The sequence below is a fragment of the Limulus polyphemus genome, unplaced genomic scaffold (genome assembly GCF_000517525.1).
Source record: "Limulus polyphemus unplaced genomic scaffold, Limulus_polyphemus-2.1.2 Scaffold2574, whole genome shotgun sequence".
NCBI lineage: Eukaryota > Metazoa > Arthropoda > Merostomata > Xiphosura > Limulidae > Limulus > Limulus polyphemus.
Window position 1 is genome coordinate 22,003 of NW_013668184.1, and position 14,960 is coordinate 36,962.

The 14,960-nt window shown below is 32.5% G+C and overlaps 1 protein-coding gene across 1 annotated transcript; it reads left to right on the forward strand.

Annotated features, from left to right (window-relative positions):
• Nucleotides 1-12,953: 12,953 nt before the first annotated feature.
• LOC106467336 (transcription factor AP-1-like) lies at nt 12,954-14,879 on the forward strand. The gene has a single exon (XM_013927681.2). It carries the CDS (start codon nt 13,229-13,231, stop codon nt 14,171-14,173), a length of 945 nt encoding a protein of 314 aa, XP_013783135.1. The 5' UTR covers nt 12,954-13,228; the 3' UTR covers nt 14,174-14,879.
• The last annotated feature ends 81 nt before the right edge of the window (nt 14,880-14,960 follow it).

The following is a 14,960-nucleotide window of genomic DNA, read 5'->3' on the forward strand; positions in this document are numbered from 1 at the left end:
CATGATAGTAAAAACAATCTACGTACTTTATGTTCTTCTCTACATAATAACCCTTAAAAAAGTGTCCCAGTAAGTGTAAGCCTGGCTTTAAAAATGCTGAATTTTCACCTGTACGTTCATAGAGATGACATTGTTCTTTTTAAATGAAGTATTTTGTGAACATACGTTGTTATTAAAATAAGCTAGTAACATTTCTGATATCACACAAATTGAGTTTCATAATCTACTCTAATCCAACTTTAGTAATAAAACAGGAGCTAATGCTGTTATCAGTTGGTGAATTAAAGTTTGTTACATACTTTACAAAAAATTGGACTGTTTTGATGCTCTTAAATATAGTACACAGTATCATTTTAATTATAACAGTTCACACCATAACCATATTTTTGTTAAGTTAAGATAAAATGTACGATATCTAACTAAGTTTCTACATAGTTTCAAGAATATTAAGAATTCTGAAAGTTAAAGGACTACATGCAAGGTTAGAATATAGAGTACTATGGGGTATATTCGAAAAAAAATAAAAAAACGAGACCGCCATTACATGTTCATTGCGTCAGCTTCGCTCCCTTGTAATTAATATTAATTGGAATAATTAGGCTTACACCAGAGAAAACAAAACAGAAAATAGGATATTTCAAGAGTTATGTATCCAGTGTTTGCTTTTTGTTTGTCTGCAATTATACCACCACTGTCATGCTTGCAGAATGTTCTATAAACATGTCTATCGTACTCTGCTTATTATTATGTCTAGAACAAATAAAATAGAAAACAAATCGTAAGTAATGAACTGTATAGTTTCACACACACAAAAGTTAGGATATTCAAACTCATAAACATTGGTAAATTCTAAATCCTCAGAAGAATTACCATCGATTTAGGTCCAAAAGAAATATATATATATATAGTTATATTTTCCCTGATTTTACACATAAATTACTCAATGCATATCCGCTGAAATGAAATGAAAGATGCAGTAAAATATACGGTTCGTTCAAGTGACGCTCTCATGAACACTGTCGTTTCACATAAATCAATATGGAATCCAAAGAGTAAAATGCCTCGAATTAGTATAACATGGGAGTTAACCAGGGGTATACATTATTAACAACGAAGTAGAGATTACCGATTCTTTTCTTTACAACCCTCTTTAACCCACAACTTATGTTTACAGGCACAAATATAATTGCTGCAGTTCTTGTTTTATTATATCATAAATATTAGATCGTCATGAAATTAATGTCGCTTTTTTTAGATGAAAAAAACCCGAACAACTTATATATCAAAACAAAACATTTATTAAATGAAATAGTCTTCATTCATATCGATGATGCTTTTCCATCTTACAATCGGGTTGTTAATGCCCTGATTAAAGAAATCACTTGGCTTTGAAGCAAAAAACATTTTGATGTCCTGTGTAACACCTTCCACATTTGCATACGTTTTCCCATTAAGATGGTGATCTGATGGTGCCATATCTGGAGAATATGGTGGGTGGGGGAAAAAACTTCCAAACGAAACTCCATAATCATGCGTTGCGTCAAACGTGCCACATATGGACGTGCATTGTCGTGGGGAAGATGAACACCTTTCCGATTGACGAGTGAAGGGTATTTCTGAGGAAGGGCTTGATTTAAACGTTCCAGTTGTTGACTAATGAATTACTCCTTTGATGTCCCACCAAATGCAAAGCATCACTTTCTGATGGAAAGTGTTCCAAAACGCGACATTAATTTCTTAACGACCTGATACATTAAAATAAACTCTCTGCACTCTATTTACAAATCTGCACAAGTTTGCTGGAAGATTTTGCGTTAATAACTATAGCTATAAGGATAAGAGCTGATTCCGTTAGGCGTTAATTCTGTCTGAACAGAGGTCAACCTCGAGTATTGATTTAGAGAACAAACACTGAAACATAAAATACTTATTATAAAAATATAATAAAAGAGAGCGCACATACGTAACGTAAGCTACTCGTACGTTTTTGTTGTTTCGCGGAAATTTCAATAGCAAAAAAAAAATCGTCTCGGATACTTGATCCCTTAATGAAATGTATTTACATAAACAAGAGAGTTTTCTTTATTTTGATGCTTTCGTAAGCATACAATCACGCGTGAAAACAAAAAATCTATACATGCAACACTTTAGAGAAACAAGAGTACTTTATTTAAGGATAGCCTACTATGGCAATTCTTCTAGGGAAATGTTTTTATTTATTTTTACCGAATTCAAGTTTACAAGTTCAATCTGACGCCTTTGTTTTAAACCAGGTAACTTTAAAAGACATAATGTTTGAATTTATAGATTCGTCGAATAATATCGTCACACCCTTTAATAAACAAAATGTCATGATACCCTTTAGTGACCAGTACCAACGTAAAGGTCAAACTCAAGACTTAACCAGAATATTTGCTGTAATCTAGCCGAACATAATATAGAATAACTCATCAATGATTTCATTTACAATCTTTGTAATATAATATAAGCTTTTATTCCGAGAGCTTTGCGGAACCGAAACGACTTTGAAGCTTTATTTGTTTATTTTCCTGGTTCATGTACAGTATTTATAATTAAAAGTCTATATGTCGGAGTTAACAAAGAGAGCAGAAGGGGTACGTGGCCCTCCCTCCATTTTTTCATTTAGTCTATTATTAACAATTATGTTAGATTCACAAACTAATCAAACTTGTGATTAGCCTTTTTTTTTTGTCACTCCCCCCCCCCCCTCTTTTCCAACACTCCCAATATTACAACTGAAACATCTGCTAATAAAGAAACATTTTATTCTGGAGTTACAGGTTATTTTTGTGTCGTTCTATTGTAAATCAAATACTTCAGTTTGCACTTCGTTCCTCAAGAAATGTGTCATAATTTAGCTTATCAGTAGTTTATAAGTTTCTCTCTCTATATATATATCACTCTTGTCTACGTGACAACGAATCGTTAGTATTATTACGTATCTGGTCGTTTGTTAATTTCCGGTATAAATTCTTCCCGAGGAACTTCAGCGATACAAGTCCTTTCTTAATTAAAACTAGTTTATTCTTTATCGATACAACTTTGTAATACACAGAATTTTCCACAGTCACTTTAAACTTTACAACCTTTATAACACACGCTATAAAACACAGTGATTCACACACTTTACTTCCGGTGCCTACTGTTCGCTTGACTCAGTTATCTCTATCCTCAATCTATCTGCATATCTCTGCAATTCTATCTTTTTCGATGGCTTTATTTGCTGGGCTTATATACGAAAAAAGAGGACGCCTGCAACAAACTAGAGTTGCCAGGAAAATTCATGATCCTTCTAGAAACTCCAGGGCGCATGCTCCCAGCGTCGCGTGACTTCCGCTGTCGTAACATTATTAACATCTACTATATGGACCCGGCATGGCCAGGTGGTTAGGACGCTAGACTCGCAATTTGCGGGTTCGAAGCCCCGTCACTCCAAACATGCTCGCCCTTTCAGCCGTGGGGGCGTTATAACGTTACGGTCAATCCCACTACTCGTTGGTAAAAGAGTAGCCCAAGAGTTGGCGGTAGATGGTGATGACTAGCCGCCTTCCCTCTAGTCTTACACTGCTATATTAGGGACAGCTGGCGCAGATAGCCCTCGTGTAGCTCTGCGCGAAATTCTAAACAAACAAAAGTTATTCTGTAGGCAGGTCTTTACGCAGAATGTTTGAAAGGGGAGTTCTAATTTTTGAGATAAAAAGCCAACATATATTGTGCGAAGCACAATCAGCATGCAATGCATGCTAACACTACGAGGGTCTGGGGGCATGCCTCCCAGAAAATCTGTAAAAAAAAAAAAGGTGCTATTAAAGGTGAGATTAAATCTGGAAGCAATTTTGCATGAAATATAGCTTAAACAATTACATGGCTGTTCACATAAAATCCGCAAACATCTAGAGAAAAGTCAACAAATTATCATTCTGTTGTAACATTGCATGGGGAGCTAGACTTAAATTAGCATGAATATGTATGTTTTATTATATTAAAATACTGTACTATCTACATGCAGAGTAGTTATCAATTGTTAAATTATATCATTAATTCAAACAATTCTGTACAATAATAGTATTTTAGCTGTTTCAATCATTGGCTGCGCTATAGCTATATAAACATAATTGTTTCCATCACAAAATTGGGGGTTTGACGTACGTGCGTTATAATATAGACCTTATTTTAAGCTAAATTCGCTGAAATCCCCCCCCCCCTTTTTATTCTTTTTGCTATTCAATAGAACCTGATTTTAGAGTTGAACTTTTTGGTCTATTAAATATAAAAATAAGGAACTTTTGTTTTTGAAAGTTTAATACTCAAATTTAAAGCTATATTTACTGCATCTTTTGAAACATAAAGATTTAAGTTCATTGAATAATGAATGGTCTCTGAAAATGCTTGTTGAAGTCATGTGGTGCTGTAAAGGTATTAATCATAATTTTTATATATTTTTCAAATATTAATTTAATAGAATCTTTATAATTTTATTCTTTAAAATTTTAACTTGATATTACATTTCCTTATTCAATTACTATCTGCGCTCTGTCTACCACAAGGAATCGATCCCATTCTTCTTCTTCTCCAATATCGGTATTTTGATCGTATGATGGACCAGGGAGGGTCAGGTTCATAACGATACCCTGATTTCAGTGTTGTAAATCCTTAAACTTACCGCTCACCCATCTGGGAAAAATTATTTTATTTTGGATTTTCTTTCTAAGTGCTCTTTTCTATTATTATCCACTATAAATTTTAATCGTGGAAATTGCTGAAGAGTGACTTTTAAATCACGAAAACTATTTAAACTTAGGATTTGCAAGTTTTTGTGGGTTTTTTTTTCTAATTAATTCATGCAAAAGTTTTTATGACACTACTATATAGAGCACAGATTGAATGGAAATTTATCTGCATTTCAGGTCACATGACTGATAATCAGAAACCTGGTTTACATAGCAATGACTTGAGATGGATATTAATATTATTTTTTGACTGTTATTATTTCGTCATAGCTATAGTATTACAAGTTCCGATTGTCGTCTGTTTAGACTTTAGATAAAGTTCAACAATAACGACTGCACGAAGTATAACTGATGCTACAACAAATTTTTGAATCACGAGACTTATGGATGTTTACAATTTTTCAAACAACAAAGTTCAATTTTTTATGTGTGTCAGCACTTTCTTCCGACTATTTGTTTATTTTATTATTCGCATTATATTTACACACTTTATAATCTCTGCACTGTAAAATGTTTGAGCATGCAAAAAGTACAGGAAAAATTCTACAAATAACAGTACCAGCTGATGTTTTACTAACTGATATATGTGATAACAAAACACGGGAGGGTTAATTAACTACGATAAATGTTTCTTATACACAACAAAGTTATAAAATTAAATTAGAGTTGTATTGTATTGGAAATAAGCAACTGTGTTGTGGCGCTTTGGAACACAAAAATCTATCTTATCACACATAATCGTTAAGTATGCTAGCGAAACTAAGGAAAACAAGTAACCGCCAAATTTAAATAGACCAATGTAGAAAAAAAAAAGAGTTTAAGTGGAACAATGGAAGATTATCTTTTCTCTATGTATGAATGTTCTAATTTTTCATGTTACTTCTTATGAATATAACTAGTTAAATCGTGACTATCTAGTACTGTGCCAAGGTTTATTGTGTCATTCTTACTACTTTGGCCTAAAAATTCACTTTTATTTTTAAATGCAAGCTACATTAAGATGGGGTTAATCCAACATATTGGACTTTCAAAACAAAAGAAGAAAGAAATAAAAAATGAGGACAGTTCAGGCCGAAATGTTGGAAGTTTTACACAGTGAAAAGGTATACATAATAATAGGCTGTAAGATTTTTGAATATCAAGCTCTTATTCTGCTGTCTGATATTCTAACCTATGGAATTAATTTAGAATTGCCACGTTGACTTGTTTACAAATTCAAAATTTGAGTCAAAGAAAAAATGTAGTTTGAAATATAATGTAGGAACAGGTGTAAAAAAAGTACGTAAATTAGTACCTTTATGCAACAAAATTTCATAAGCAGTTCTGGCTTATTTACTAAGTGAATAAATTATGAAAAAAATACAGGGAACCTGATTTAAAGTTTGTTTTGTTTTTATACAAGCTTTTACGTTGATGGTAATTTTACTCCTAATATAGCAATATATATATGTGTGTACATGCATACAAATAACTTCCCTCCAAAAGTAATTTTACTTTATCATAAAAAGTTGTTAATCAATTGGATTTATGTATAATTTGATATGTTAACAGACTGTAGATCTTAGATTGTTTTTATTGTTCTAAACCAATTTTAATAATACTATTAGTACTATATTGACTCTAAACTTTATTACATTTATCCTTATCAGCTCCTTTAGGAAACTGGCACAATTCTGCAACTTTTTCTACATGGATACACTGTTATACCCATCTGAGAACCATTATATTGGGTTAATTAAATTATACATTTTATTGTGTGTAGAATTTGCTTATATGTAGTTAATTCAAGAAGAGTGCTTAATATTTTACAGTTATTTTTTATACTGTAATCATTCTCCAACATCTACACATACATGAGCACATTACTTAGATGATAAGTGATTTTTATTGCCTTGAACTCTACTCATGTTTTAAGCTTAAGCTATGAGGCTTTCAGATGTGGAGAATGCAAATTAGGAGCTTTTTCAACAAACAGAATTAATCCTTTACTTCCAACACCCAGTCTCATGCATGGTTGAGGGGGACTCAAGCATCTGCCTTCCTGTCCTCATAACCCAAAAGTTTCCTTGTTTTATAGTCATAAAAAATTTTCAACAACTACTAAAAGATAATTCCTGTTCCAGGTTCAGAAATAATGGCACACGAGAAGTTGTATATCTTTTGTGGAGTTTTTCGTGTAATCTGATGTGGAGTTGTTTGTTTTTTATGGCTTTTTATCCTATGTGTACCATGGGAACCCATAGTCCCCATAGTCTTAGATAATACCCCCCCTGAAAAAACAAGCTTGCCTTAAGGTGCTTGAAAAGTGTCCCTTTTAATGTCCTCTACACATTATTGCTGATACCCAAACCTAACATAAGAAGTATTACATACATCATAACCAATTTCTATTTTATATACACAAATAATGGTATCAATTAAACTGACCTTTTCCACCTCATGTACTTTAGGGTTCATCAAATGGACAATAGGTATTTAAAATTCAGTCAGCCATAACTAATTTTATTCAGTAAATTGTGCAACTTAAGTTTATTCATATACTTAAACTTTTTAAGCAAGCAACGAATCAAACTATTTTTGTTTTATCAAACTTTCATTTTTTTCTTATAGACATACTTTATAATTAGTTGAGCATGTCCTTTATGATCTCCCATCCAAGTACACTATTCCTAAATGAAAAGCATTGTACAAGACATCCGATACTTAGGTGTCCAGTAACATGTATTTCTCATTCTTAAATTCAAAATGGATGGATACACAATTAATTAAAACCACACACCTTCTTCCTTAATCATGATTAATGAACCTAACACTACATGAAGAATTTTAAATATGCCATTAGTTGTGTCTCATACAATAATTATCTACTTAAGCACATTTCAAGTGAATTCAGCTTTTTACACAATGCTTGGTTAACATACTGTGACAACATGTTAACATTTAAAAAAATGACAACTTTTATTAACACTCCATAAGAAAAACAGTAAAGACCATTATTTTTGACATAAAAGGTTAGTACAGATTCTAAAGTATTAATCATAATTACTTACCTTGCTATTTAACATTAATTTTTATAAATTTCGAAACTATTAAAATCATTCCAAGTCCTACTAACATATATCTAGAACATACTGACAATTCAGAATAAAATACAGTTAAATGCACAAGGATGCAAATGATGTAGACCTGAGGTTTTATAATGGAATGAACTAATCTCTACTTTACAAAAAAACTAGTCACCAACTCAGTGTACATGAAATTATCAAGCTAAATAGTAATGTAAAGTTTAAAAAATATAATTTTCCCTTAAGAATAGTTAAAAAGTTTTTAATCAACATTATATCTTCAATCAATATTGTTAAAAACATTAAATATGGGGAGTCTTAGGAATTTATCTCCCATAAAGTATGTAGTGTAGGTTCTTTTAATAGTAACAACATATTTTGTTTTCAATTAGGTTTAAACTTTACAGTAATTCAAACTCATAAGGCATTAATTACTGGTTTAAAATTCATAAAGATTTATTTAGAGACTCTACTGCAGCCTCAAAGATTAATAAGTCTCATTCCAAATAAAACGTTTTAGTACAGTTTTTCTATATTTTACAAGGAATATTATACTTGTTTTTTGCACTATTATAGAATTGTCATCAGGGTAACTTTACTTGACACTGTTGGAGTATAATGTGAATTAGCTCAACACTATCAATCAGAGTCAGAACTAATGCTCTCATGTCATTGGTACAAAAATGCTATAAATTATCCTGAGGATAGAGTGATGAATACATATTTTGTTCTATCATACACAATATCATACAATAGAACAAGTGTAATAGGTCTTATGCTTGCACCACTGACATATGACTTTTAGAAACATCACTCATAGAAGGACTGGATATTATACTCTGAACACAACCAAGTCTGTCCAAGTTTAATTAAAAAGAAATTGACTTGAATGGGAACAAAATCTTTAAAGTTGAAAGTTCATAGATTAAGAAGATTTATACCTTCCAATTTTCCAGACTTAAAATTAAGCTTTTGTTCTAGTAATTGTTATTAAGTTGACCTTTTATCAATATACTTAATGTACAGAGATTAGATTTCTATTATAAGCAGAAGTTGAGCCTACTAGAATTCAACCCCAAATGCCTATTAAGCATATTAGCATTTTGACCAACTAAAACCAAACACTATAGAAAAGCTAAACACACTATAACACTGAAATGGTTTACAAAGCTAACAGTACTAAGCTACAAACATTATTGAATTTCATATTATGCAAGTTTTCAAATGCTAAGCAAGTATGAATTATTTTAGTATCATTAAAATAGTCACAATTTATGTTTTGTTGTCTGAAAGAAGATGTTTGGAACCAAACCTCCTGGAATGAATGCTGTAACCTTCAGTATTGTTCAATACATGCAGAGATTATGTACAAAACTGCATTCTTACAGTTTCAAAATTAACATTATGGAGAATGATTTGTCTTCAAAAAATTATCTTTGTCTATTTATTGACTTATGCTACTGCTAAGTGCCCATACAAAATGTCAAGAAACATTTAGTAACTTTGTGTGGTGTCTATATTCTCTTTTCACAAAAATATAAATAAAGAAGAAAAAGAAAACAACAATTATAAAGTTATGCTTATTTAGACATATTCAAATGATTGTTTAGTCCAAATAAATATATTTTTAAATTTTTAAGTTCTAGTTAAGATTAGTGGATTATTCTAATCAAAAGAATACTGAAAAAATATATCTAAAACCTAAATTTTCAAAAACATGATAAAGCAAACAAACTTGAAACTTTCACATAAACTACTTAAAGAAACTGGAAAATACACAAAACTGCAGAGAAATTTAAATAAATCCTTCAAAAATTGATGAATTATTAAATATTTATACATAAAAAGTGTAACAATGAAACAAATGTTTAAATAAAGAAAAGATACTGAAAGTCTTATAACATTTTAAAAGTAGACTTATTTCTTCACATAAATCTTCCTTGCATAAGTTTGTATGTTCATGAAAATAGTGTTTTTATGGTATGTTCTTTGAGGTTCTAAAGTTTAAAAAAATGTTAATAGATATATTTTTGTCAATAAAAATAGATCTTTACCATGTACATTTTCAGACAAAAATATTAGCAACCTATACTCAATAAAACATCTGAAATACACAATATTCTCTGGCATGATGAGATTAAAATAGAACTTTTCCCAGAAATTGGCTACAGTATGTTTTGAAAAAAAAAGGGGAAAGACCTCATTCAGGAACACCTTGTACCTACAATGAAACTTGGAAGTGGTTTGATCAAGATGAGGGGGTGTTTTAGTAGTGTACAGAATGGAAAGATTTTAGTGAATGAAAAGCAAATGAATACAGCCATGTATCAAAACATTCTTAAAAATACAATGATACTATCTGCTTGTAGGCAGATGGTTTATCTTCCAACACAACGAGTACCCAAAGCATATGGCTAGTTCAACTCTGGAATTCATGATGAAATCAAAGATAAAAGTTCTAGAATGGCCTTCGCAGACACCAGATTTCAATCCAAAAGATATTATTTGATAAAAGCTGTAGCCAAGCATTGTATGTGTTCAATTTGTCTGAACTGAATGAAATGTGCAAGATAGAATGGGCCCAGATTATTCCAACAAAGATATAATGCACTGGTTGAAAATTGTAATAAATGTCTTAATACTGTAATCAAAGCAAAATGAGGATACATGAAATACTAAAGCAGGGGTGCCAAAACTTTTGTCTTGAACAACTACTTTAAATGACATATATATATATATATATTTTTCTTATAAAACTCATTTGTCAAGTTTCTAGAAATTGTGTATTTTGCATTTTTGTTTTCTTAAAACTGGTTAAGTTTTACCCAATGCTTATCCTTTAAATGTTACCTTCACTTATGGTATAATAAGCAGAGGGTGTCAGTACTTTTGTGTCATGTATTTCATATGTACCAACAAACATTTTAATGCATGTTCAAAGTATGCATTTTAAGACTTATTCTAAAGATCAAGTGCTAAAGCAAATCTACTTATACACGTGTGAGTACACATGGACTTAAAATTTGAAATCAAAGCAGATATCAATCAATAATTATGAGTAAGAAAGTAAGCACAGCAAATACAATGCCTAAATATTTGAAATGACCCAAAGGGATTAACAAGAAATATGCTAGATAAACAATCTTGGAAATATATGGTTACACATCAATTAGAAATTTTACTAGTTTGCTTCATAGTCATGTACCAGTTCATAACTTGAATGTATATCAACTATCAGTGATAAATTGAAAATACAATAACACACATATATGTATGTATATATATATGGCTATTTTGTTTACCACAAATTGCAAGATTACCCTGTATAAATCAAATTCAGTACAAACAATTGTAAGGACATAACTATCTTTGAACTTAAAAAGAAAATAGAATATGTTACAATTATAAAAAACATGAATATCATGCTTCATTATTTTGTTCATTATTAAATTTATTAGGTAAATTTAATTTATTCCTAAATAAGGTTCAATGTAAGAAAACACAAAGATATTAAAATATTCCAACATTCCATGTCAAAGACCAGGTCATACTTTGAGTAAATGTCAGAAAGAATTTGATCCTGTGATAAAATGTCTTGATGCAATAAAGAAACATGATGTAGGATTATAATTACTTAAAAAACTGTTGAAAAAAGTTTAAAGAAGGGGATACTAAGATGATACCTTGAAAGAAAAGGTTGTTATAGGAGGTAAGGTTGAGATCTTTGAAATTATTTTCTCTTGAAAAAAAAATAGTAGTTAGAATGGATCTGATGAAGGTGTCAAAGGTAGGAGTCACTCATCTTCAGCTAATACAGTTTTTACCTTTCTAACAGGGTGGTTGTTCTTTGGAATGGATTTTCTTCTGATGCAGTTTGAGGGAAAGCTTGATAAAAAAATATATATAAGGGCTAGCTTGGAGTTTATACTCCCCCTTGATTGTTATGTTGCTCATATCTAGACTTTAATGGTTTGTTTGTTTGAAGTTAAGCACAAAGCTACACAATGGGCTATCTGTGCTCTGCCCACCACGGGTGTCAAAACCCGGTTTCTAGCTTAGTAAGTCTGCAGACATACTGCTGTGCCACTGGGGGGGGATATGAATTTATTACATTTATTTATTTATTATTATGGGGGAGGGGCACCCATTTATTTAGGGGGTCACATCTTGGAAAGTTAACCTAAATAAATTAACTCGTATTCACTACTATTAATCGTCACTATACGTTAATTAATAAATTATATGACAGCGCATTATTATGAAACACTCACACGAATATGGTTTCCCGGATTTCTTCTTTTAATTATTGGTATTATTCTTAAATAATTAGATTTTTTGGTTTATGCTGAATTTCGCGCAAAGTTACACGAGAGCTATCTGCACTAGCCGTTCCTAATTTAGCAGTGAAAGACTAGAGGGAAGGCAGCTACTCATCACCACCAACCGCCAATACTTGGGCTACTCTTACCAACGAATAGTGGGATTGACCGTTACATTATAAAGTCACCACGGCTAAAAGAGCGAGCATGTTTGATGGGACGGGGATTCGAACCCGCGAGTCAAGCGCCCTAACCACCTAGCTATGCCGGGCCAGTAAAGCATTAGAAACCTTTACGTCTCAGCTAGTTGTTAGTTATTATGTTTAACTTGAATTGTATTTTATTTTGGTTTTTCGTTTGATCTGTCATAGAATTTTATATCAATTTGGAATCTAAAACAAGCCCCCTTCAGAGCGTGTGAACAAGTTTAAACTTAAATGAAAATAGAACGCTTATATTTTACAAATACGTATTACATATACAGTTATTCATATTATAAATTTAATAGACAGTATTACTCTTTGTTACAAAAAACAATCCATAGTACTACAGGAGTTCGACCAGTAAATAACAGCAGACGACAATATTCTAAATGCGGCCATAAACCTTCTATGAAATCTAAAATGAACTTCTGATTGGTATATTTAACGGAAGTCACGTGATTTCCTGCGAATAAATACGTAGTTCCTGGTATTCTCAACCCCCATGTAAACCGTTCAGCGGACACCGAAATGACGTCAAATCTATCCAATAGAAATGCAGAACTGTGACATCATGCCATATTTGGAGAGCTTAGTCAGCATTATAAAGTACCATAGGCTAGAGTTATTACTGAGTCACTTTAGCACGTTGGTGTGTTTGAGTCGTGGGTTGGATTTAAGAACGTTAAGAGAAATCTATCGTAAAATCGTGCAGTTTGAGAAGTAACAGTTAGTAGTTCAACAAGGAGTCGAGAACGAAGGCCGCTGTACTGCCATTATTTACTATACAAATGTATTGTCATTATTAGGCTGCTGCAGCCAAATTTCGCCTAGAAGTCAACTGTGTGAAGCCATAGCAGTTCAGACAGCTTGCTAGAGAACGTGGCCGTCAAATGGCAGGTTTGGTAATGGAAGCGACTTTCTATGATGAAGCTCCCACTCGTCACATGTCTGATATACGCATGTTGAAGAGAAATATGACGCTGGATTTTGACAGTGTGAAAAATAATTCTCGTCAAAAGTTTGATCCTCTTCTGACTTCGCCTGACTTGAAAATGTTAAAACTGAGCACACCAGAACTAGAGCGTTTTATAACACAAAATGGAGGAGTGAATTCGACATCGACTCCTTCACAGTTTTTTCCCAAATCTGTTACTGAAGAACAAGATCAATATGCTAGGGGTTTTGTGGAAGCTCTCAACCATTTACACCAATCTACGGCTCCTAGTGCAGGCAACATTGTCCCACAACCAGTACCCACAGATTCTATGTCCCTTCCATCGGTTACGGCTGTGAGCAACAGCACGTGCACCATGTTACCATGTCAGCCACCTGCATTGACCCAACCAAACGTCACTTTAGCAGTCTCTGACTGTATGCAGCCCTCGGCTTTAGACCCCGCCCTGTGTGCCACAACAAGCGCCCAACATTACACAGTAAATTCGAACGTTGGTTACCCGATTTGCCGGACGGCAACGACGACCGTAGCAACGAGCGGCAGATACTTTTCGGGTCTAGTGAAAGACGAGCCTCAGACAGTGCCTAGCCTCGGCCAATCTCCACCGCCAATGTCACCTATCGACATGCAAGACCAAGAGAGAATTAAACTGGAAAGAAAAAGACTTCGTAATCGTATTGCAGCTAGTAAATGCCGTCGCCGCAAGCTGGAAAGAATCGCAAAATTGGAAGATAAAGTTACAATGATGAAAGGCGAAAATAGTGAATTAGGAGCAATAGTAAACAAACTTCGAGAACAAGTTGCTTCTCTTAAGCAACAAGTACTGGAGCATGTTAATAGTGGCTGTCAAATTATGAACAGTAACGTAATGTGCTTTTAACAATTTAGTAGTAACATCATATTCATATTGTACATACCGCTTTAACTTTGAAACTAGTGATCAAAGAGTTTGAGATTTGAATATGCAGAAATTGAGTCGGAAGATGGCTTACCGCCTGTGAAATTTCAACACTTCATATTGTATTACAACTACTAGTAGTACTGTACAAGTCAAGGCTTGTATTGTGTGGAGGCTTCCAAAAACTGAGTGATATTATTATGTGGCCTTTTAAAATTTGCTCAGTTACTTTGAAATGGGAGAATTTTCGTTCAGTTTTCCCGTCCCATCTAGGAAGTTAAGAATAAGAGAGTTTTATTGCGTATTTAAATATGAAACATTGTAAAACTAAAAGGTCTGTAATTTGGTAAGTGATAATATTTGCAATAAATATTAGGCCTAAAATAATGTATTACGTATATCTATAGTCTGAAACAATAGTGACGTCTGTGGTTAAACTTAAAGTTTAAACCTATAAAGTATAATATTAATTTTGATGTAGCATGCATACTGAGACTGTAACTTGTAACATAGGTGACGGCCTTTTAATATTTTTATACAAGATTTACAGTTTATGACTCGTGCTTTGTCGAAGAAAATTTTTTGTAAACAAAAGTGATGTTACTGTATAACTTATCTAGATTTTGGTAATTAAGCAATCTGACAAGATTTGTAATGATGTTTGCTCGTAAAACTTCAATATATATATATATATATATATATATATATATATATCTATCTCGTGTTAAGTTAAAAGTTTAGTTTAGTTAGTACTTACCTTACCTTACCT

Excerpts from the sequence above, each read along its gene's own strand:
- LOC106467336 (XM_013927681.2), top strand. The coding sequence starts at position 13,229 with ATGGCAGGTTTGGTAATGGAAGCGACTTTCTATGATGAAGCTCCCACT.